This window comes from Choristoneura fumiferana, chromosome Z (assembly GCF_025370935.1).
Source record: "Choristoneura fumiferana chromosome Z, NRCan_CFum_1, whole genome shotgun sequence".
Classification (NCBI taxonomy): Eukaryota; Metazoa; Arthropoda; class Insecta; order Lepidoptera; family Tortricidae; genus Choristoneura; species Choristoneura fumiferana.
Genome location: NC_133472.1, coordinates 39,359,085 through 39,382,661, shown reverse-complemented (window position 1 = coordinate 39,382,661; position 23,577 = coordinate 39,359,085). Strand labels below are relative to the sequence as shown.

The 23,577-nt window shown below is 38.3% G+C and overlaps 1 protein-coding gene across 3 annotated transcripts in view; it reads right to left on the bottom strand.

Annotated features, from left to right (window-relative positions):
* MESK2 (misexpression suppressor of KSR 2) overlaps nt 1-23,577 on the bottom strand; it is a 92,154-nt gene that overhangs the window by 55,162 nt on the left and 13,415 nt on the right. For all 3 annotated transcript variants that reach the window (XM_074099715.1, XM_074099706.1, XM_074099724.1), the window contains one exon: nt 8,759-8,955. In XM_074099715.1, the coding sequence (XP_073955816.1) occupies nt 8,759-8,945 (187 nt within the window). In that variant the 5' untranslated portion in view covers nt 8,946-8,955. The remainder of the gene's footprint in view (nt 1-8,758; nt 8,956-23,577) is intronic.

Sequence of the window (23,577 nt, the reverse complement as noted above, 5' to 3'; positions counted from 1 at the left end):
TGGTTACATAATTAATATTAAATGCTTACGCTAATTCCAATTTGAAACTTGTAATTAATAACTTGTAAGCTGTGGTAGTCCAATGACATTTTCAGATTTATATTAAGCAAGAAAAGATTTTTACAAGAAACTTAAAGAAAAAACAATAAAATAGTCCCTTTTACTTTAACTTTTACTTGCCGTGGCGTCTGGGGCTACCGTTGGCGTGGGATGTTACATGCGTGGATACGTTAGCCCCGTCCCACGTCCAACGGTCTGCGCGGAAACCAGGGACAGCTGCAGACGATGCCCAAACCGTCAAGTGCCGCAAATATGCCTTTCTTAAGGACAACTACTTTTTTGCGGCACTTGCGGTCGAAACCTTTGGGCCTTGGTCGTCCGACACAAAAAAATTTATGAAAGAAGTGTCGGACAAACTAATCGGCATATCTGGCGACCAAAGAGCAGGCTTTTTCTTCGCCCAAAGACTGAGCCTTGCAGTGCAACGAGGCAACGCCGCTAGCGTCTTAGGCACAATGCCCCGCGCTGCGCTGCCTTTGGTTGAGGAAGCCCGTTTTAGTTAATTTTATATGTTTTTTTATTTTTATTTATATGTAAAAATTCTTTTACTTTTACATTTTTCTTTGGTCGATCGATGTATAAGTAGGATAGTGTTTTGGACCGTTAATAAATATTTGATGCATCTTTAAAAGTTATGTTTTAATTGTTTAATTTAAACCGTGGTAGCCTAGTGGTTTGACACGTCTGGGCAGTTTTTGGATTTTACGCGCGGAAGCGATAAATATATGTATTATGTATATATGTATTTTTACATATTGTACATAAAACAAATAATAATACAAAAACAACAAAACAAGTTGAGTACAAAGGCGAACTAAACCCTAAAAGGGATCTATTCAAGCTAACCTAATAATAATATACATAAAATAATTGAATTCAACTGTATTTACTGTAACTGTACACTTACAGTTTAAGAATATTTCTAATATTAGTATAGGTACAGTCCGATTTCTCACACTTGTGAGAATAATTCAATCAAAAATATTAGAACGCACTTCTATAAGTACCACGCGCCATATAAATCTGCCTAAAAGTTCATTACTCAGTTTTGACGCATTTTTGAGATACATTTTTTATGCGACGTCTTTACGTTACTGCCGGATTGTGTTTGAATCGCTTAACAATATAGTGCCTATTAAATTATTGGAATTATACCTTTATAGTTTTTGTGGCAATGAACTTTTAGGCATAGTTAGGCGGCGGAAGGTATACGCTGTTAACAATAAAGCCATATTCACATAAGTATTAAAAAAATTTGCTTACAAGTTTATGAACTCGACTGTACGAAAATGCGCCTTTTTACGAAGTTGTGTGTGTGCTTGTCAGTGTATATGAAGTAGGTATACGGGAAATGACAGAATAAATGCTGCTTCTGATTTTCCGTGTAACCCGCTAAATTCTCTAAATGCCATGTCAGTGTCACCTGCACAATATGCTTCCGTTTTACGATACCGCCCCGAACCTTGTTTTATATCGAATCACAAAAGTCTACTAAGATAAAAAATGGCCCCAGGATATATTAAATCCCTTTAAGACTTACTTTCTTGAGACTCGTTAAACTCGAGACGCGGTAGGTATAGTCATCCAATGCTTGTTTTATACGATCTGCTTCACTCGAATCGAATAAAAGGAGAAATGTAAAAAAAGCGTGGAAAGTTTCCAGCGGATCGAGCTTATACGTGCGGAGCGACTGTTGCGTATACACCGTGCGTATACATAAGTCCAATGAAAATAGCGACGCGAGAAATCCAAGCTCCTAGTCCTTTTTACGGGTGTAAATTAACCAGAGTATCGTATCTACTAGGGCTAGTATTAACTTATTGTATTTTCTCATTGACATCGATGTACCTTAGATTTTCCTCAGGTACGCGAATAAGAAAATAAAATACATCGTGCATGTATTTAGTAAGTATGTACAGAAGGAAAGAAAAATAAATTTATGCAGCGCATTTATTTATTTTAGTTATTTGTTCTTACAGCGTTTGAAGGAGTAAAAACTCAAAAGTTCATTTAACATTAAAATAAAATGGATAGTGCATTAAACTAAAACTAGGTAATTAAAAAAAGGAGATTCTTTCACAAGTTTCTATTTAGTTTCATCTGTTTGACGTGAAATTTAGCATAAGTAGATACGAGCAAGTACTTATTGTCCAGTGACAATTCAATAATCTAGTAGTGGAATTCTGGCGGTCCAGCCAGGATCGTCTCCGCAGGATGGAACTCTTCAACGGTCGGTGGCATCGACTTGAAATTTGGTAAGGAAATGTAGTTTAGATGACAATGCATTACAATCAGCAAAAAAACCTTTATTACTTAATTCACTTTTACAAAGTAGCTCATTTGAAAACGCCTGCAATTGGGCAAATAAAGGCCCCAGCAGTGTATAGCAGTGCACGGAGCAAGCAGCTGTTTACGTAACAAAGTTCAGGCCCGGGCTGACGTAATCACAGAAATGGAAGCGAATTTCAGCCGCAGAATTAAATATGACCCGGTTATTTTGACTAATTTTAGAACTAAAGGTATGACTGTTACGCTTTGCAGTGGACTGTAGTTCATATAGCCACCCGAGCCGGTACGGCGATGGTGGATAGACACGTCGAGGGGAAAATGGGTTTAATGCTCTAGTTTTACACTCTGCTTTTCACTTCGATGGCGAGGAAATGAAATAGCAACAGTGGAAACAATTGTTCACTTACTATGTACATTTTATTTTCATGCATTACTATATAATAGACACGTCGAGGGGAAAATGGGTTTAATGCTCTAGTTTTACACTCTGCTTTTCACTTCGATGGCGAGGAAATGAAATAGCAACAGTGGAAACAATTGTTCACTTACTATGTACATTTTATTTTTCATGCATTACTATATAATTGTACATTTTTAGTTTTATTGATTTATTTTGATTGAATTTTAGTTTTATATAAATTAAAAATGTATTAAAAAATATATAGAAACTTCTTTATTTGGGTCTGCTGACACCTGATTACCTTGGTCTTAGACGAAGATTTTATGTTATGCACTAGAGCATAAAAAGTTATTTTATGTCGCCTAGACCCAGCATAAACACGAACTTTACGAGCATGAGAAATGAAAAAAAAATTACGCATACCTACCATAATATGTTTTGGTAGGTATTTGACAGCCATGAAACGTTATTATACGAAGTATTAACTATTTCCATGCACATTCGATAGCACAGCGCTGAATATCTTCCTTCGCAGCATTTTCGGTGGCTCACCCGTAATAGAGACCTCGGGTCAACTTTTCTCATCATAGAACTTGCCAGTCTGTCGAGTTTCTCGCCCACATGACGCCTTGATTTAATTAAAGAAACTGACTTGGAATTTCATTTAAACTAATTCCGTTCATTTATTTCGTTTACTGGTCACTTATTAAAATTGAAAAAGATTAGGCCGTCTTCGTAGCGTACATTGAATAGGTACTAAGGCAGTGAATTTCTTAGTTCTTATTTCTCGACAGACTACAGGCGTCTATTTTGAGTTACATCTTGAAAAGAGGGTTCAATTAAGGGTAAAAACCTGTTCTAGATCTATTCCGAGCGAGGTCATTAATTGAATTACTATCGAGTTGGCAGATGCGTCAGGATGGAATTAACTTCAAGGCTTGGAAGTATTAAGCCGCGCTGCAACCTCCTTTGAACCAACTTAAACTGATTCTATCTGGATGTGGTAAGTCTTATGGGTCGGGGTCAAAGATAGACATGTTTTCTCTTTAATACGTTATCGTTGTCTGTTCACGCTGAAACCTATGAACCGAATTGTGTACATGGAATTTGGTATGACGATAGTTTGAGACCGTGGGAAGGATGTAAAATAGTTTTATCGGTAAAAATGCATAGGTCCCACGGGATGTGTATCGAATATTTGTAAATAAATGTCGCCCCCCCCCCTCCCCTCTCTCTCTCTATCTCTCTCCCAAAAGCTAGTTTAAAATATGAATAGAATAGGTTGTAGTACTGGGAGTTAATACACCGAAGTTAAACTCTACGAAGAGTGATTTGGTTAAGTAAGCCCATAGTGAAAAATTTGCCAGCAGTAGATTTATTAATCATCACAATGACTTCCAAGGGAAAGTAGACCTTGACGATATAATACCTATGCAAATGGCAACGTATTGTAGTTAGTTACTTTTGTGTCAGAAACTAGCCAACTAATTCGTACCAAGGGCAATTTCAAGAAAAAAGATTCTAATATAATTTAATGTGTTATTAGGCATCATAGAAAAAATTATAATAAGTTTTTATATTTTAATAGACATTGCATGACATCAGTAATATGTCAAAACAAGTAACAATGCTTTCGTATCTCTTCAGCTGATGTCGTGTTGTTCTCTTGTTCTCTACAGGACGTATTTCTCAACCGATTCTAAAATTTTGTGAGTGGGTTAAAGAATTACATACACATCCACCAGCACCAATATCTGACACAAGCGTGCATAAATATCTGATACGACTCTATTTCTAGGGCCGGAAGCTCAGATCGGCCTCACTCGGCTGTTCACCGCTCTCCATCTTTACTTTTTTATTTAATCTGAGGCCGGAAGGACATGTCAGATATTTTTGCACGCTCCGCTGTGGTAGATAGTAGGCTGCTGGTGACTGTGCTGTATTGCATGTATGTATTTTTTCGAATTAGTTTTTTTTTAATGGCGCTCGACAGCTCACAGAGCCTCTATTCAGACAATTATAAAGTAAGGAAGTTAGTTTCTTAGTGAGATTAGGTTAGATGATAAACCTAGGCAATTACCAGCGCCTACGACTGCTACAAGTCTAGTGTCTGCTACATGACAATCTCGAGTTAAGGCAATTTGCCCGCGGAGGTTATTTTTGTTCGAATGCAACGGAGCAAAGTATGTCAAGACGTTATGCAGTTTGCAAGCTGTTTTATATGCAATATCAGTCGCTGTATGGACGAAGTACCCACACCTACATAGAAGAAAAAGAAAGTTCATGTTAATAATTTGCTTTTTCATCTCTCCTGTGGAATCTTTAATTTTCATGGGTAGATAGCCGAGTAGAAAATTGCGTTTTCATCTCTAGGGTGGAAAGTATTTTTTTTTAATTTTCGTTAAGCCATTGAGTCGAAGATAATGAGGGCTATCGCGTATGAATTCGCCGCTAGAGGCGCTAGTGTAGCGTGAGGTCTCCGAAATGTCAAATCTCATAGTTTTTGGGTGAGCTACGCGGGTTTATTTATAATTAGAATAATTTTGTGAATATTTTGCATTACCTGAAATTAATTATGGCAATTATGCGTTACGGGGCAATGAATGTCTGTGTTTTGAGACAGTTTTGTCTTTCGGAAACTTTTGTCCTCCCTTTTTTCTCGAACAAAACGGGACTACGCAACACTGTGGTTGCTCGATATTTTTATGGTACGGTTTTAAGGTATATTAAATATGATTTTAGTCTAAACTTTGTTTTCACGCCCCTAATAACAGACTTTGAAAGCCACACTTTAAAACCTCACGCAACAGTGGCGCCATCTAGAAAGACAACAAACGATAGCCCTCATTGAGTTTTTCACGTTTCGACATGGCCATCTAGTTGCACGTCGTGACCAAGGAGCTTATATACAACACTGGAGGTTGAACGCCGAACATTCGTTTGAAACAAGAAATTTGATCTTTATTACGTCACGAACATATTCCATCTCTTTCTTTGGTTAGGTTAAAATAGAGATGCAAGTCATTCGTGAAATGTGAAAGAAAGAGATGGAATATATAATATATGTATAAATAAGTAATAAATGTTTATTAGAACAAAATAAACAGCAATGATATCACAGTTGAAGTCTGTCACATAAAACCTCGGGAACTTGCTACAGACTAAATATCTTCGCACCATAAATAAGTTTAAATACTCGACAACATCTAGCGTACCTACTACTCGTACTCTGGTATTTGCAAGACTCAAAGAAATCGCCTCGGCCAAGTCACCTTGCGTTCGTCGGGCATGAAACTCGATATTTCAGTTCCATTGATTGCTTCACTGCAGAAAGTAATGGTTGTTCCAGTTTAATTAGAAAATTGCTAGTTATTAATAATAACATTTTTAACAAGCTTCTTGCTGGCTGTTTTGTTTTTGCTCTTTGGGTCCACACAGTTCACTATATCAAAATGTCTGCCGTGTCTGATGTCCACTGTGTCATAACGCCTATTTTAAAAACTCAACGCAACCAAAAGGCCCTCTCTAACAAAAAGTCGACTTACTCTATTAAAAGATCCATTCTAATGAAATGTCTATTCTATCACAAAGCCCATCCAATCAAAACGTCTACACTGCCAAATAGTTCACTCTACTAATTCACTAAACCATTTTCCTTTTACAGGTTTGTTGTATAAACCTTCAATCATTTGTTTCTACAATCTTCGCTTATAATTATGGCAAGCTTTCATTGAACTAAGGTACATATCAAAACATACGAGGCATCCCTCAGAGAGTTTTATTTTTGTATCAAATTCGATTTAATCACAAGAGTAGAGTCAGATTTCCCTGGACGTACGATATTTCTTTCCAAGTAACGCGATCAGACATCCATTCGAAAACAGCTCTTTCTGCTTTAAATTAAGGTCTTCCTTTACCAGCGAGTCGTAATGAAATGAAACGCGAACGCGACGATCCGAGGACAATATTCTACTTACGGCTGAAATGTGCAAAAAATTATCTATAAATAAAAACCGGCCAAGAGCGTGTCGGACACGCCCAAAATAGGGTTCCGTAGCCATTACGAAAAAAATAAGTAATATTTTTTCGTATTTTATACGGAATCTTCCAAGTTTAGGTATATTTTATACATTAGGCTGTTATTTACTCTTAAACTACTAGTAATTCTCAAGCAAACTTAACCGTTATAGTTTTCCTTGAAAGTTTGATATACTTACTACCATTCTGAATTTTTTCAAATGTTTCCACCCACCGGTTTAGATTTTAGAGGGGAAGGGGGGGGACGCTCGATTTTAATGAAAATTTGCACTTTAAAGTTGAATATTTTGCAAACAAATCACTGAATCGAAAAATCGTTTTAGCAACCCCCTAATGATTTTAAAAGACCTATCTAACGATTCCCCACACTACAAGGTTGGAGGAGAAAAAATCTTTGGAATAACACATAGGGTTCTTTTTACGGAATAGGGCTGAAATCACGAAATTTAAAACTAGTATTAGATACGAGTATACATATAAAATTAGACATAGCAAAGCGAATTAGCTCGTTGAAGTGGCAATGGGCAGGACATATATTTAGCACGGAAAACAGATGGTCGTTGGGGCCGAAAAATTCACTAGATCGCGGAGCGCAGCATAGGACGTCCACCAACGAGATAGACGGAAGACCTGGTTAAAACCGAGGGTTCACGGTGGATGCAAGCCGCTGCCAACTGAAGGTCTATTCGGGAGGCCTATGTCCAACAGTGGACGTCCTACGGCTGAAATGATGATGATGAAGAGAAAATTAGACGCGGATATTTTTTGCAACGTTAATGAGATGATGATGTCATGTTTGGGTAATTCAACAGGAAAACGTAATGATTTACGTGTGCTTAATCCACAGGTAAAAGTTTGTGGATAATTAACGCTCAACATCGACATGTTATAGTAGGTACAGATAACGATCAGCACGAATAAAATACTATTGTTAACACAAAACAAAAATATATGTAAGGAAAAGGTATCTTAGGAAATAAAACAAGGAATATTTTTTCTTTATTGTAGTAGGTATAAGGACAACGATGGTAATATACAGGAAACGTGAACAGGATTGGGAAAGGAACTGAAACAAAAAAGTAATTTAACATTAATATAAAATTTAGACTAACTAAATCGTTTAGCGGCAATAGTTTTGCTCGACTGGCGGGACACAATTTTAACATAACTTAAGGTGATTCTTATTCCTACTGATACTCCTGGTTTAGCAAGTGCGATAAAATTATAAGATTGTTGTCTACGCATCACATCACTACGATTCCCGGATGGCAACACTGGTGCGCGACGCCCGCGTCCCTTGTTGACTCGGCTTGCGAACGTGGTTTGCCCGCCCCTTACGATTTTTTATACTAATTTGTAAAAGGGCGTTTTCAAAAAAAAAGTGTACCCTTTCCTTTTTTGAAATTTTGGAAAAAATATGGTTTTTCCTACTCAGAATCAAGAGCACAATCGATTCCGATCATTTAGAAAAATGTCCCCATTTTTTCATACAAAGTTTTATGAGTCAGTTTTGTCACGCCCATGAATGAAAAAAACGACGCAAAACAGTTTTTTTTAAACTATCGGAATCGATTGTGCTCTTGATTCTGAGTAGGAAAAACCATATTTATTCCAAAATTTCAAAAATAATGAAAGGGGTATACTTTTTAAAAAAACGCCCAAAAACGACTAATTAAACCATTCTCTATGTAGTTCACTATTTTATTTAAACTCAACATTAGGGCTAGATCCCACAATTGTGATGACGATATAGTTAGACACCATGATGCTACACCTATTGTATGTATTATTGCCTAACATACTCGGAATTATACGCTTTCAGCACTTCTCTGCAAACGACAGAAAAGAAAGAGACATTAAATGCTACCTCGAGCGCCTCACTTTAGTGAATACGGCTTACGGCTTCTCAGTACCAATTTATACACTAATATAACGCAATCCAAGCGGTTCATCTTAATAGTAAATACTTACAGTTAAGTCCTAGATCGTGGTAGGTGAATATGGCGGGCTTGTGGCGGTCGCCCTGCACAGCGACGAGGATATCGCCGCGGTCGGTGCGTACGCGCACCTCTGCGCACGGCACCTCGCCCGCGAAACAGCGGGCCGTGGGGAACTGGAGTTGGATGTTCTTCAGTTCAATGTCGTCCATGCTATCCATTGGGGCCACGCTGTGGGACAGACGGACACGTTAACAGGGGGGCTACTACGAAATTCGAAGTTCATTTCGTACCGTCCCTCTCACTCTCGTATTAAATAACATAAGCGTCAGCGGGACGGCAAGAAACGAAGTTCGAATTTTGCACTTCTTAGTATAGGGCTAGGACCAAGAAACCAGCATATACGAGTACAGTAGACAACAAATCGTACCTTCGATAGAACAAGCGCATAATTCAATTTTTCTAATTCCAAATTTTCTCATTTTTCGTTTTTTAGACAATTACGCTCTTGTAATACCGAAAGTACAAGTACGGATGAAGAAGCTAGCGTTTAGGACCTAAAACAGTACACAACCAAGTCAACCAATCGTATTTACTTTAAATAGAACAAGGGCATAATTCCACTTTTTAAATAAAAATCGCATTTTTGATTTATAGACCTCATGCTCGTACCTACTACCGAAAGATACATGTTATGTTTACTCATTTTTTGATTTTGTAAGAATAAAACACTCGAAATCTTAGGCCGTTTCAAAGTTTACAAAAAATGAATTTATAAAAAGCGACATTATATATTTTTATTAGTAAAGTAGATATGATTTCCCATTCATGCCAAACTGCTACTGCTACTTACGCGTATTACAAAAGTATAAAATTGATGCCCGTTAAACTTCCAACACAGATGTTTTACGGTGGCTTCCTACTAGAGCTGTGTGTGAGACAGCACAGGCGTTCAAGGAAAAAACGACAAATGAGACCACAACAAGGAACGTATCGATTTCATTGCTCCATTTATTTCTTCCGCTTATGTGGTCACTGTTACTTCGCACAGCTCTAGTGCTATCACACATACAGACAATTGCTTTCCAACGAAAAGCAGTTACTATTCTACCGTAGCTGCTTTTTTAGCCAAGGACCGGAATGCGCCAGTCATTGGCAAAATTTGGGTTCTACAGAAAACTAGCGTTGCTACACATAGCACGCTGAGTGGCGGCCCTTTTTGGTGTCCTTTCGTTTCACCACTTAATTTAGTTTGTAGTTTTATTATTGGTGGTACAGATGGAACCAAATCTTTCTTTCTTTTAAAATCATACCCTGTTTTACTAGCGATCAAATGTCAAGATACTGAAAGTAGATAATTATTAAAACCCACGATTTATTTGACATCCGCAAATCCGTCTCAAATTTCCATTCCGTATATTTTTTACCAACAAACCAACCTCTACTACGTAACAATCGAACTTTGCTTATGAATAATAATTGAACAAGGTGTCAAATTGAGTTAAGTTCTCGACCTTTTAGCATCCAGAAAACCCCATTGAATCTGCAAACTTAGTTCGTAAACTTTATCCAGTCTAGACAGACAACAACACTAATATATTTCGAGATAGTTGTAACCTAACTTTTCTTCCAACTATGCTTTAATTTCATCATAACCGCACTAAATACCCAGCACAAAGCGGGACTTTTCTGCTCTAGAGCAGAAAAAATGTATGAATACTAGATTGTTGCTACCAATCCTATCAAAAATAGTAAGTAGCCGTATATTTAAAAAAAACTTTGTTTGCTTGGTTGGCCAACCTAGCGCCCATCCGAAATTTGACAGATCGCGGGTAAAAATATCTGCTACTAACTCCGCCAAAAAAAAGTAAGAAATAAAAAAAAAAAACAAATTGGCGGGTTGTGAATTTTCCGTGGACATTTTTCGAGAGTGCGAATGTAAACTTACAAAAACGGAATCATCGAGTGCTAGTGACATTTCTTTCCTATTAATTGTATAGCATGAGTTTTTTCTCGTGTACTATTCCTGTAATAGTTGAAATAAAAGCAGATTATGCACCTCGCTTAAGTAATATATATTGCCCTCGTGCTTTTTAAAGCCCTCGCTAACGCTCGGGCTCCAAATCGGCACTCGGTACAGTAATAAATAACTTTCTGCTTGGTGCAACAATCTAATATTATCACAGTATTCGTAGGTAGGTAACTACTTCAATTGTTTTTTATTGCATCGTAGATATTTAGTGTCGTGTCGTACTGGACGAGAGCTGTGTGCCTGTGTCCAACTCGCTTTATATGCTAATTCTGCGCTTCTACAATTTTCCCCCGTGTATCGACTATTTGCAATGCAATTCAGTTCCTAATTAAACACCCGATCTTGTTAGCACAGAAAAGTTTTTTAGGGTTCCGTCTAAACTAAAGGGAAAAACGGAACCCTTAATTAGGCTTATAGGATCACTTAGTTGTCCGTCCATCCGTCTGTTAAGACCTTTTATCCCAGAAACGCGAGGTGTCGAGTTGAAATTAAAACCATATACTCAGGTCTACATTCTCTTGAAGCTGTGAAAAATCTAAACTTCGTCAACGCAACCAAAAGACAGTCATTAAAAAAGGTGTTTCCGCTTGTCCTAGATTCTAGGACCTAGAAACTTGAAATTTTGTATGAAGCGCTTATGCACAATTAATAAAAAAAAGTCTGAACATCATATTTTTTTCATCTAAAATGACCCCAAATGTAGGTTTTGCTTAGGAGAGGTGCTCTACTAACACTGCCTTTGAACCCTCGGTGCGCGACTTGCACTTGGCCTATTTTTTATAAATGGGTGATTCATTTATCATTCTAAACAATTGTTTGTACGCACAAAGGTCTCAATAACACAATGAAATTACGATCAATACCAAAGCTACCAGTTGCGACGTCATGCGTCTCAGGCTTAACTTACTGTTTAAATACCGAAAGTTTGTTCTGAAGCTGTTTTTGGGAAAGAGCGGGATGCGGATGTTACAAGCTTAGACATGACATGACTTAAACTTGGTCTAAATACCAGGATAAACTGCGTGCAGCTTAGTTGGCCATGTTTACTTTGTCTATAGAATACTCTGTAATAATTGGGTAGTCTCCTGGGTAAATAAAAAAAATTACTAGTACCTACCTACATCATATCAAAAACTATTGGACATGTATTTTTTCAAAGAAAAAATGACAAAGTTGAAGCGCATCACAGTACAGAAGTAGGGGCTAGTGCTACAAAGTATCGCACGTCGGGACGTCACGCGGAATTTTACTGGCTATTATCTTCATAATGTTTTGTTTCATTGACAAAAGAATAATCACGTGTAAGACATTTTCTAACTAACTGACAGACCGACTGATTAAATTTTTGTAGGACACTGGCCTATTACTACAGTATTAGGTCCTTAATCAAGTAAAAGTATGTCTTCAAAATTACCTCGACGTTTCGGCACATTACCTACACATTTTAGTCTACTCATGACCATGGCCGCCCCGGCCAAAACCTTTTGGTATTTTTACATACATATTTTAGGATATTATTCGAGCGTTTATATTATTTGATTTACGTGGGCACATTTTTGCTGTCACGGTAGAAGATTCTGTAACAGTTTCCAGGTTATCTACTTAGTAGAAATATAGGAAGTCTACAAAATAATAGAAAACATCATCAAAAAACCCATGCATACAAAAATGCGTCCACGAAAATTAAGGCGGGAACCCTCGAATAATTACACTTTAACGTGATTAAAATCCGGATATTGCAGTAATTATGACTGAAAGGCGAAGCATTATACTCATTCATTTAAATTGGCTTCTTATCAAAGAAAACCTCGATGAATTCAAAGAGATTCAATCGAGTAGTCGTCTCTCGAAAGTCAAGTGACTCCGACCAAGGGCCATACAGTCAAGGGCTATCTTAACAGTTTAAGCAGAAAGAACGCCATTTTGCGTCCTACAATATCGATATCAAACGCCAAAGCTTCGATACCTATGCTTCGATATTTTTATAACATCTTGCAGTTTTGCCAAGTAATATTTTTCTAATGATTTCGTATTTTATATGGAATCTTCCAAGTTTAGGTAAATTTTATACCTTGGGCTGCTATTTACTTTTAAACTACTAATAATTTTCAAGAAAACTTAACCGTTCATAGTTTTTCTTTTAGAGGGGGGGGACGCTCGATTTTAATGAAAATTTGCACTTTGAAGTTGAATATTTCGCAAACAAATCACTAAATCAAAAAATCGTCTTAGCAACCCCCTAATGGTTTTAAAAGACCTATCCAACAATATCTCACACTATAGGGTTGGATGAGAAAAAAAAACACCCCACTTTACGTCTATGGGAGGTACCCTAAAAAAATATTTTTTTTTTTTTTTTTATTGTACCATAGTTTTCATATATATCCGTGAATAATTACAGCTTTCTAGCATTGATATTCCCTGAGCAAAGCCGCGGACGGACGGACGGACGGACAGACAGACAGACAAACAGACAGACATGGCGAAACTATAAGGGTTCCGTTAATGCCATTCTGGCTCTGGCAACTATAAAAATGAATTATTTGCGGTAAAAACGTTTAAGTTATCTTCAGAAAACACTGAGTTTCGAATTTTCTTAAGAGTTTACGAAAATCGAAGTTCGTATCGTACGGTCCCTCTCACTCTCGTATTAAATAATATAAGCGTCATCGGTACGCCAAGATACGAAGTTCGAATTTTGCAATAGCCTATTACATCCGGTTTTTAGTCAGGGCTACAACTGATTGAACATATTGAATTTGAAACTGATTATTTTTCAGTAATTAATAACATAAATCAGTGCATCAGTGTAAGCAGAGACCCGCTCTCTCCAAGCATGAACTTTATTATGAGACGACAGTGGCGTCGCGATTTAAAAAGCAAATGTAGATCCACTCAAAAGGGTCGGACTTTCGTACTTGACTGTCAGTATGAGATTCTCAAGTAATATGATTCACATAATCAATCTATTCCTAGGAGTCTTGTAAAACGTTACGATGCGTTACAGGGGCAAGAAGGGGGTTCGATTCGAAGAACGCGTTACATCACAGATTGTTTTATAAAAAGTTCATAGGTACTATTAATGTCCTCAAAAATGGGAGATACGCATCATCAGTTGTTGTTCTTGGCCTATAAATGTTCTTATGTTGACTTGCCAGCGCAACAGTACGAAAAAAATGCCAACTAAATTTAGAAAACGGCTAAAGAAAAGCTAATAGACTGAAGTAAAAATGTTCATTTGGGTGTTACGTAATGTTTAGGGAGGGGGAGGGTGTACAGAAAAACGTTACGGCGAGTTGGAGGGACGGAGTCAAAAATCTTCAAAAATTGGGTTACGTATTTGGAACGCCCCCCCTATAAAGAGTTATGTGACTGACAGATTGACAACACTTAGCCAGAGGCGCAGCCACCGCTACTGGAGAAGAGTGACTTGTTTATCAAATTCCTCGAGGATTAAAGAGTTGTATTAAGAGAGGGTTTGGGAACTACTTAAGAGCCAGCGTATTTTTCGCTACGCAGATTTTATTTATTCATAAGTTTATGTATTTTTTAGGTTGATGGAAAGGATTCGTCGCTTAGCCGTGCCTGTGGAATTAGAAGAAGCTTCATATTAATTCAAGTGTACTGTTGTGAAAGATTCACCCAATCATCAAGGCAGCTAACAGAAACGATGTCTTTCAAGCGAGTAGCAGTTTAATTATACATTGTAACTCAGTCTATCGATTTTTGTAATGTACTTTCGGAACAAATTACAACAATACACACACCCACATCAGGGATGTTACGGAGCTCCGATTCCGTTTCCGTTAAGTCGGAAGTTCCGTTTGATATTAAACATCCTTTTCCGTTCCGGTTCCGTTACTTTTGAAAAGGAAGTTATATCGGATGTCAATGCTTACCGCGGCGACTGGACATGAGCGGCGCGAAAGTGCGAAAACGATCATTTGATTGTGATCGCGGGTGTCAGAAACGTTACGCAATAGACTCTCAGGTTTAGTGGACCCACCCTTAACATCTCGTCCACCTATCACTAAGGGGCTCCGGTTCCGATTCCGTTTCTGGTTCCGATAAAACCACATCGGTTACATCCCAAAATACGTAAACTTACAAAAAGCTATTTATTAAAATTCAGAATTTGTTTCGAGAAACTTTTGAATTATTTTCTAGGGAATCTAGACCGCGATTTCCTTTAGATAATGAGTAAGTAAATTATTTACAATTTTAATTATATCTAGAGTTTTTTTACTGCCATAAAAATTAAAATATTTGTACTTATACTCTTTTTATACGCCTTTACGGCACTGGGATATTTACCTACCTAATTTTATTAACCTTGTACGGAACTGGATCTATTTGCAAATTACTATACAAAATTTCTGTAACGAAAGTATTCTAACTTAGAAGGGAGGTAAAATCAATAGCCGTAGGGCTTACCGTCGCTAAGCTTTTTCTGATCTTTGTTAACCCAAGTATGCATTATCTGATGCTGACTTTATCCAGCGAGATATCAGTAAACACCTATTTCAAAGAGATCGCGAATCATTGAATTTAATGAAATTGAGGCGCGCTAATTTCAAGATAACAATTGGGTGGATTCTTGGATAAATAAAATATTCTATATAGTTCCTCGGTTAGATTACCAGAAAATATAGGACATGTATACCTATTTTCTTTTGTCAATCAAAAAAAAAAGACGAAAGATGAAGCGCGTGAAGGTCGGGACTCGGGAGTAGGGGCCTGTGACGTCACTCGTTAGTCAACAGCAAATGAAAAGTGTACGTAGATGTGACATCTCTCTCACGGAACTCTAACCGAGTATTATTATGTATAAGTCTATTTTTTTTGTTTAATTGACGAAAGAAAAAAAACTTGTACTTACCTACGATTTTTTTTATTTACCTGACATGAAATGTGGGAAGGAAGGAAATAATACTCGATAAATTTACAATCAACATGTTATATAAAAAATGAATAGATAAAAAAATACCGACTCTTATTTCAAATATTAAATGCGGTCCATACACATACAAAAAACGTAATAATTACAATTTTACCTACTGGCAAAGTTTACATTCTTTCCCTGAGACCAACTCATTGCACACTTACCTAATTAAGTGTGTATTCTTCATCTTCTTATTGTTATTTCTGTGGTTCCACGTAACGTAACGTACTACATAGGGTCAGTTGACACACGATCACTTTGAATTTAATACAATCAATCAGCAAGACCATTACACGTATCTAAAGCCATCTCGCTGACGCTAATATTATTTAATACGAGAGTGAGAGAGGGACGGTACGATACGAATAATCGAATTTCGTAGTACCTAGACCCCCGGTACACAAGAGCTGCTACACTCGAACTTTTGGACCCGACTTCAAGGTTCTGTAGACGTAGAAGATAAAAGAGAGTTCGTCCGAGTTGTATTACATTGCAGGGTTGTTGAGCTTACGAATTATAAATGAACGATCGAGCGCAGCTATTGTTTAGAGCATTGGATTTGGAAGCCAATTAGGTACAAAATTTAATCACTTACCAGTGAACCTTAACAACTTTTTGGTTTAAATATAATACCTATTATAATAAAACTGCATTGAAATTGTATTTAAAGTAAGTATACCAGCCTTACTTTAAAAATAAGATTGTGTTAAAATAAATTATACCTATGTGCTTTTTTTCTGACTGTATTTTTTGTTCATTATACTTTTTGGACACTGAAACTACCAAGTTTCAAGTTGGTAACCATTGAGGAGTTCCATCCTGCGGATATGAACCAGGCCAGACCCCTTGAATTTCACTCCCAGATTACTTTGTAGTCTCCAAACTGACATAAATATGCCAAATTTCAGCTCAACGGACACCAAGAAGTGCTTGACAATTGTTTTGTATATAAACCACAACTTACAAGCTAACTAACATACGCGAACATTGCAAGCTGCCAAGTTGTAAGGGTTAGTATAACTTCGCTTCGCGCCGCGCGCCTAGATGGCGGTGTACGAATTTTGTTTCAGGATAACTGCAAATTACCTTGAAAACTATAAAAACTAATTAGTAGTTATGTTTAATGAAGAGACTTATCAACACAATCAAAGTATTACTGTCAAGAGTACTATAGGGACTAGGCTGTACACCGCTGGTAGGATGTAAAACTGACCACCTGGCACGCTAGATTGACTTTTTTATGTACCCCGCACCTCCACCACTTGTGGGGACTGTAACTTGGTAAGAGCTTAGGTAATGGGGATCTACGCGCGTGACTTCAAACTCAGTTTAAATAAAAAATATAATTCTTCTGTACGTAGCTTTATTCCTGTTGGAAACTAATACTTTACAGAGATAGGTCCAGCCGCTTAGGCTGTTGGGAGCAAACTGTGCTCGTTTATACCGCTGTCAATCGTCTTTTAAAATCAAATTCTAGAATCACACAATATAAAAATACTAACATTATACATGTAGAAATATGAGTATGGTCCTTGTATGATCATTACTGTGTGGTTTATTAAGGATTGGCATTATAGCACTTACGAAACGCCAGTGTTGCCATGCGTGGCGCGCTTGACAGAGCCTAAGATCTGGACGCGTGAAAAGCGATCGTCAATTGTCAGTCGACAGTCTTAGGAACTGTTAGGCGCGTTTCTTTATTATTAACTAGGCTTTTCCTTAAGTTATTGTGAATCGTTATGATAGTTGCATTTCTAAGATTTCAGTGAGTCTTATTGTTTTGGTTTTATCTTGACCACAATTAGTGGACTTTTGTTAGTTCTTCAAAATAGTTTCATTCTCTGCCCGAATCCCACTGGTTATGCCCACATTGGTCATGTCAGGGTCGGATCCCAGCTCTCTAAGTCCTACCTTACAACATACATAATAAAGTCAATCTAGCGTGCCAGGTGGTCAGTTTTACCACCTGCCAGCGGTATATAGCCTAGTCCCGACAGTACCTATAATAAAGTGGTTTTTATAGTAAAGTTCGACTTAAATTCAGAGAGGCCAGTTCGTTCATTCTCCTACGATCAAGGAATTTAACTCATAAGCCATCATAGAACCTTTTCAAAGAAAAAGTCTTACGATATTCCTTGTTAATTAATGCGATGTCACTGTTTACTGTGCAAAGGCCTATGTCTCCTTTCTCTTTCTAAGTTCTAAGCATCAAGAGCGTTTTTAAAAAATCCTTCGTATGATGTGTTTTGCTCCTCATAGAGAAAATTTCAGGCCTCCACCCATGACGTGTTATCAACTTCTGCGTACAAATAATGTCCGTTCTGACACTTTGTAGGTGACACCTTCAACACCGTTCATTTATTTACTAAGCAAGCACTTACATTCTGAAGTATACAAAGGGCCTAGTTCCCAGCAATATAATTTAGGTTGATTCTTCCGAGACATGCCCCATAAAGGGAAATATAGTTGTCAGAACGGAATACGTTGAATAATGTGTATGTTCAGTTTCGTTTGTTCTGTAGTTTCTAGGGGATCAACGTTGACGTTCGTTGGCACCAGCAATTAATAAATTAGGAACATGCGCTGTTTCAAGACTTATTTTTTAACCCTCGACGCAAAAAGAGGGGTGCTATAAGTTTGACCGCTATGTGTGTCTGTCTGTGGCACCGTAGCTCTGAAACGGGTGGACCGATTTGATAGCGATGGTTCTTAGACATGTTTTGTCAAATCGGTTCAGCCGTTTTTGAGATATTGAACTTTGGAGTGAAAAAGGCGGGGGTTTTCCAACTTTTTGTTGATTAGGTTAGGTTATCTTTGTAGTCCGCTACTACCTGTAGGGCATATACTTTTTAAAAGCTCTTATTGTACGGTCTAGGACTTTAATCACGGACCCACCACGGAACCATTTCACAGCAATCGTCATAGTGACATCGCATTAATCAACAATGCAAATCGTATGACTTTTCCTTTCAAAAGGTTCCATGGTAGCTCATGAATTACAGTCCTTGACCGTACTAGCATTAGGTATAAATGAGAAAGTTTAGACTGCGTGTGTCTCTTTCCCCCTTAAGCAGCGTTTTCACCAATAATGTGCGAGCATGTGTTGCGAGGGATGTGTTTTTCATTAACCAACAGAAACGCTTCATTTACACATCCTCGCACAGCACATCTCTGGTGGAAACAGCTGAGCGGAGCGAGGGGAGGTAAATGAAGCGTTTCTACTGGTTAATGAAAAACATTTTCCTCGCACATCTCCGGTGGAAACGCTGCTTAATACAGCTGGTCATCGCACCTTCAGAATTGTTTAAAAAAAAATTGCATGCTAAGTTAAACTACCCACTTGCTGAGCGGCCCATCTGGCAGCTCGCCCTCTCTCTGGTATGCTGTAAAAGCTGTCTGAGGCTAACAGCAACAGTCCGTTCGTAAAAAAAAAGGCCTCAACTCGAAATAATGGCATTTTTAAACTATAACTGGTGGTTTTGGCACAGACTTTATTATTAAAATGAAAATATTTCGAATTGAGTCGGTACTCGTATAGTTCTGAAAGAGCGATGCATTATTCATACAACGTATAATCAAGACGTCAATATAATTTATTGTAATTGAACAAAACCCCGAAATTTCAATTTAACGGCCTAATCTTATGGTTTACGAGAGCAAAACCGCGGGTAAAGGCTACTTTATACATATTTCTTGAATTTTAGTTGTGCCCAAAGTTTAAATATAGTGCCACGAGAGTTAAAGTGAATGATTAGATTACACAAACAGCTCAAAAAGAACTGATTACACAAAAGGAGAATGACTTAAATGAATGAGTACCTAAATGTCAAAATCTTGCTGTCATTACACGACACGGTGTATCTGTGTGTGTAATCATTCACTTCAACTCTCGTGGGACTACCTATATACAAGACTGAATCTTGGCCACTAATAGGTAAATTCTTTGGCAAGACAAAGAAAAGAGTCTGTTTTAAGCAAACGGCATCTTCATTTGGATTCATAAGGCTACTAAAACAATTCCCTGAACGACAATGAATCGGCCTCGGCAGTCCGTCTTTAGCCATGCCATGTAACGTAGAATTTCGCTATTCAGTGTCGGATTACGTAGATATCAATTTCTTTACAAATAATCTCACAATATTTACCCACTGAGACTAATACCTAATGAGATTGAATCAATCTGGCATTTCAAGGATTCTAGAGTAGTTGGGTCGCTAGATCTATTCCCTTTTAAAAAACTAAATTATCAGAACACAATTTAGATCAATGAAAGTTTCTGACAGGCTAATTGGCGCTAGAATAACGGAGATCCGTTTAACAACTTTGGTGTATCTACGGTTATGTTGCTCTGAAGATGAGCTCTGGTTGAGTTCGAAACGCGTCAGTGTATGCGTGTTCATGCAGTTCCTCCACCTCCACACTGTAAGTACAGTACACAGTGTGGTGTTCTAGTGTACAGTGTGGAGGTGGAGGAACTGCATGAACACGCATATCTTGCATAAACGTTGCTATCATAAGGTCGCGGGTGCGCAAAGAAATTATTTTACTTCATTGATATATGGACCTCCGCAAAGTAATGCAAAACTCGAACTTCGTATGTTGCCGTCCCGCTGACGCTTGTCACTTAATACGCGATTGAAAGGGACGGTACGATACGAACTTCGATTTTCGAGTTTCGTAGTAGCCCCTCTACTCTGACCCGGATCGAACATACCTCAAAGTGTCGTAGACAGGTTCTTAAACCACTACACTATTTTACTTGTTCATACCAGCCCCACACCAAATCGATTAACGTGCCCAAGTACGTACACGTATAAATATACTGAACGGCAAAAAATCTGGCCCTCAAATGTATGCAGAATCGGTAATTTTGTATGAAGGGTGGGCCAAATTTTGTGCCGTTGAGCATATAAACGGTAAGCATTTCACTAATGAAATTAAAGACCCGTTCCCATCCCATTAAATTAAGCAAACCCGTTCAGCCGTCGGATCAAGGACAACAAACAAAACGTAACAGAATCCAATCCATTTATGCTTTCGGATTATCCATTAAGAGAATGCATGGAGCACAAAGGCTGGTGACAATGTGGAGACAGTCAATCGGGTAAATCAGGACGTACGAATTAAGCTATACGGCATCTCTTTAATTAAAAGATGAAAGCTTCATGAAGCTTGTTACGTACCTAATCGTACGTACCTTTAGAAGCACACTTCAACTCTACTCCAATCTACATCATACTTTCAATATTATGTATAACGTTTCAATATTCTACTTTATTGAAGCGATATTCCGAGCTATCGGGCCTATAAAAATAGCAAGACGTAGTAAAGGCACTAAAAGATATAACCGTATGTTTATGTGGTGGCGTTACATAAGTTTATCGGTGTCACTTTCAATGAGATGTAAATAGTTTTCATGAGTTATTAGGAATCTAGAGGTACGAGTAGCGACCACCAAATGGCAATAAAAATAGGATGTGATATGTCGGTAAAGTTAACGTCTCAGTCCCTGAAATTTAAAACCCCTTTACTTTCAGCTCCATACCTAGAGTTACTGCAATGATCACTAGACTATCGGTCGTAGTTTTCTCCCTTCAAGTAGTTGCATAATATTATTTTCATAGAAGTTTTCTTGATCTAATTATTAGTAATAAGTTTTAATTCGATTAGTTATGGGGAATAAAGTGGGCGCCGCGTCACCAAGTAGCGAGTGCCGCGTACGTGTGACGTCAAACGAATGGTCGCATGGGAGGTGTGAATGCAGCAGGGCTACTACGAGACCGAAACTCGAAGTTCGTGTCGTGTGGTCCTTCTGACACTTATACTATTTAATACGAGAGCGAGAGGGACGGTACGATACGAACTTCGAGTTTCATAGTAGCCCTGCGGCATTGGCGCGATAGAAAAGTAGGAAAACTCGAAAACTAAAATGTCGTTAAAACGGTTTGTTTTAAAATTGACACAACGTAGGCACATGAAAATAAACAGGCCAAGAGCGTGTCGGACACGCCCAAAATAGGGTTCCGTAGCCATGACGAATAAATTAAGTAATATTTTTCTGAGGATTTCGTATTTTATACGGAATTTTCCAAGTTTAGGTATATTTTATACCTTAGACTGCTATACGAGTATTTACTCATAAACTACTAATAATTCTCACGCAAACTTAGCCGTTATAGTTTTCCTTGAAAGGTTAATATACTTACTACCATCCTGTTTTTTTTTTTTAATTTTCCAACCACCGGTTTAGATTTTAGTGGCAGGGAGGGACGCTCGATTTTAATGAAAATTTGCTCTTTAAAGTTGAATATTTCGCAAACATATCACTGAATCGAAAAATCGTCTTAGCAAACCCCTAATGACCCTAAAAGACCTATCCAATGATACCCCACACTATAGGGTTGGATGAGAAAAAAAACACCCCCACTTTATGTAAAACCGCGGACGGACAGACAGACAGACATAGCGAAACTATAAGGGTTCCGTTTTTGCCATTTTAGCTCCGGAACCCTAAAAAGAGTACTACAGAGTGATAAATGTACAGTCACCAGCACCAATATCTGACATTACAAAACGTGCATAAATATCTGATACTTACGCCTCTATTTCTAGGACCGGTGGGACGTATCTGATATTATTGCCATAAATTTTTCGGCAGCATCTTTGTCGCGTGCACGGGGTTCTAAAACCCCGTAAAATGAACATAACTTTTCAAAACCTTTACAAACTATCGCACAGGTTCAGCATAATACAGAAATATAATGCACGGAGGCCTCATAAGCTTCCCATTTGGGGAAATGAAATAAAAGTAGGACGGTGTGCGTACACGGGGGGTAAATGTACCGCACCCAGAAAAACGTCAGACATCGACTCATTAATGAACTGCCGGCACCGCGCTTGCTTTGTTACATGACTAACAATAATATCAAGCCTGCAGGGCTGCTATGAAACTCGAAACTCGAAGTTCGTGTCATGCGGTCCCTTTGACACTTATACCATTTAATACGAGAGCGAGAGGGACGGTACGATACGATCTTCGAGTTTCATAGTAGCCCTGCAAACTGGAAAATTCGAACTTCGTATCTTGCCGTTAAGCTGACGCTAATATTATTTAATACGAGAGTTAGACGGTACGATACGGAATTCGATTTTCGAATTTCGTAGTAGCCCCCTTTTCCGTATTTCTTATTTCTATTTTCCGTATACTTATACTACCGTGAATGACGGTCCAATGGTACAATGTAGGTCAACACAGAATTGGATTTACACCAAAGGTGACGCGATTAAGAGCTTAATTTGCTCATGCACGCTGCGATTGGATGGAAAACGAGCAAGTGGGTCTCCTGATGGTAAGATGTCACCACCGCCCATAGACACCTGCAACACGAGGGGGATTGCAGGTGAGTTGCCAACCTAGAGGCCTAAGATGACGCTCAAGTGCCATTAATCTCACCGGCTGTCTTACTCTCCACGCCGAAACGGAACAGTGCAAACACTGCTGCTTCACAGCAGGATTAGCAAGCAAGATGGTGTTAGCAATCCGGGCGGTTCTTGCTCAAGGTCCTACCACCTGCAGGGCTACTACGAAACTCGAAACTCGAAGTTCGTATCGTACGGTCCCTCTCGCTCTCGTATTAAATAGTATGTATGTAGTATGTATGCTTTATTGTACAAAAGAAAAGAAACAAAACACAATAGTATAAGTGTCAGAGGGACCGCACGACACGAACTTCAAGTTTCGAGTTTCGTAGTACTGCCCCTGCAACGCTGCTGCTGTATACGGGGAAAGCAGGCAGAGGCTGAATGGTACGGTTAAAACACTGGGGCTCTGTTGCCACGCCGGGGGGTGGTGGCGATCGTTTTCATTCACCATCTGTTT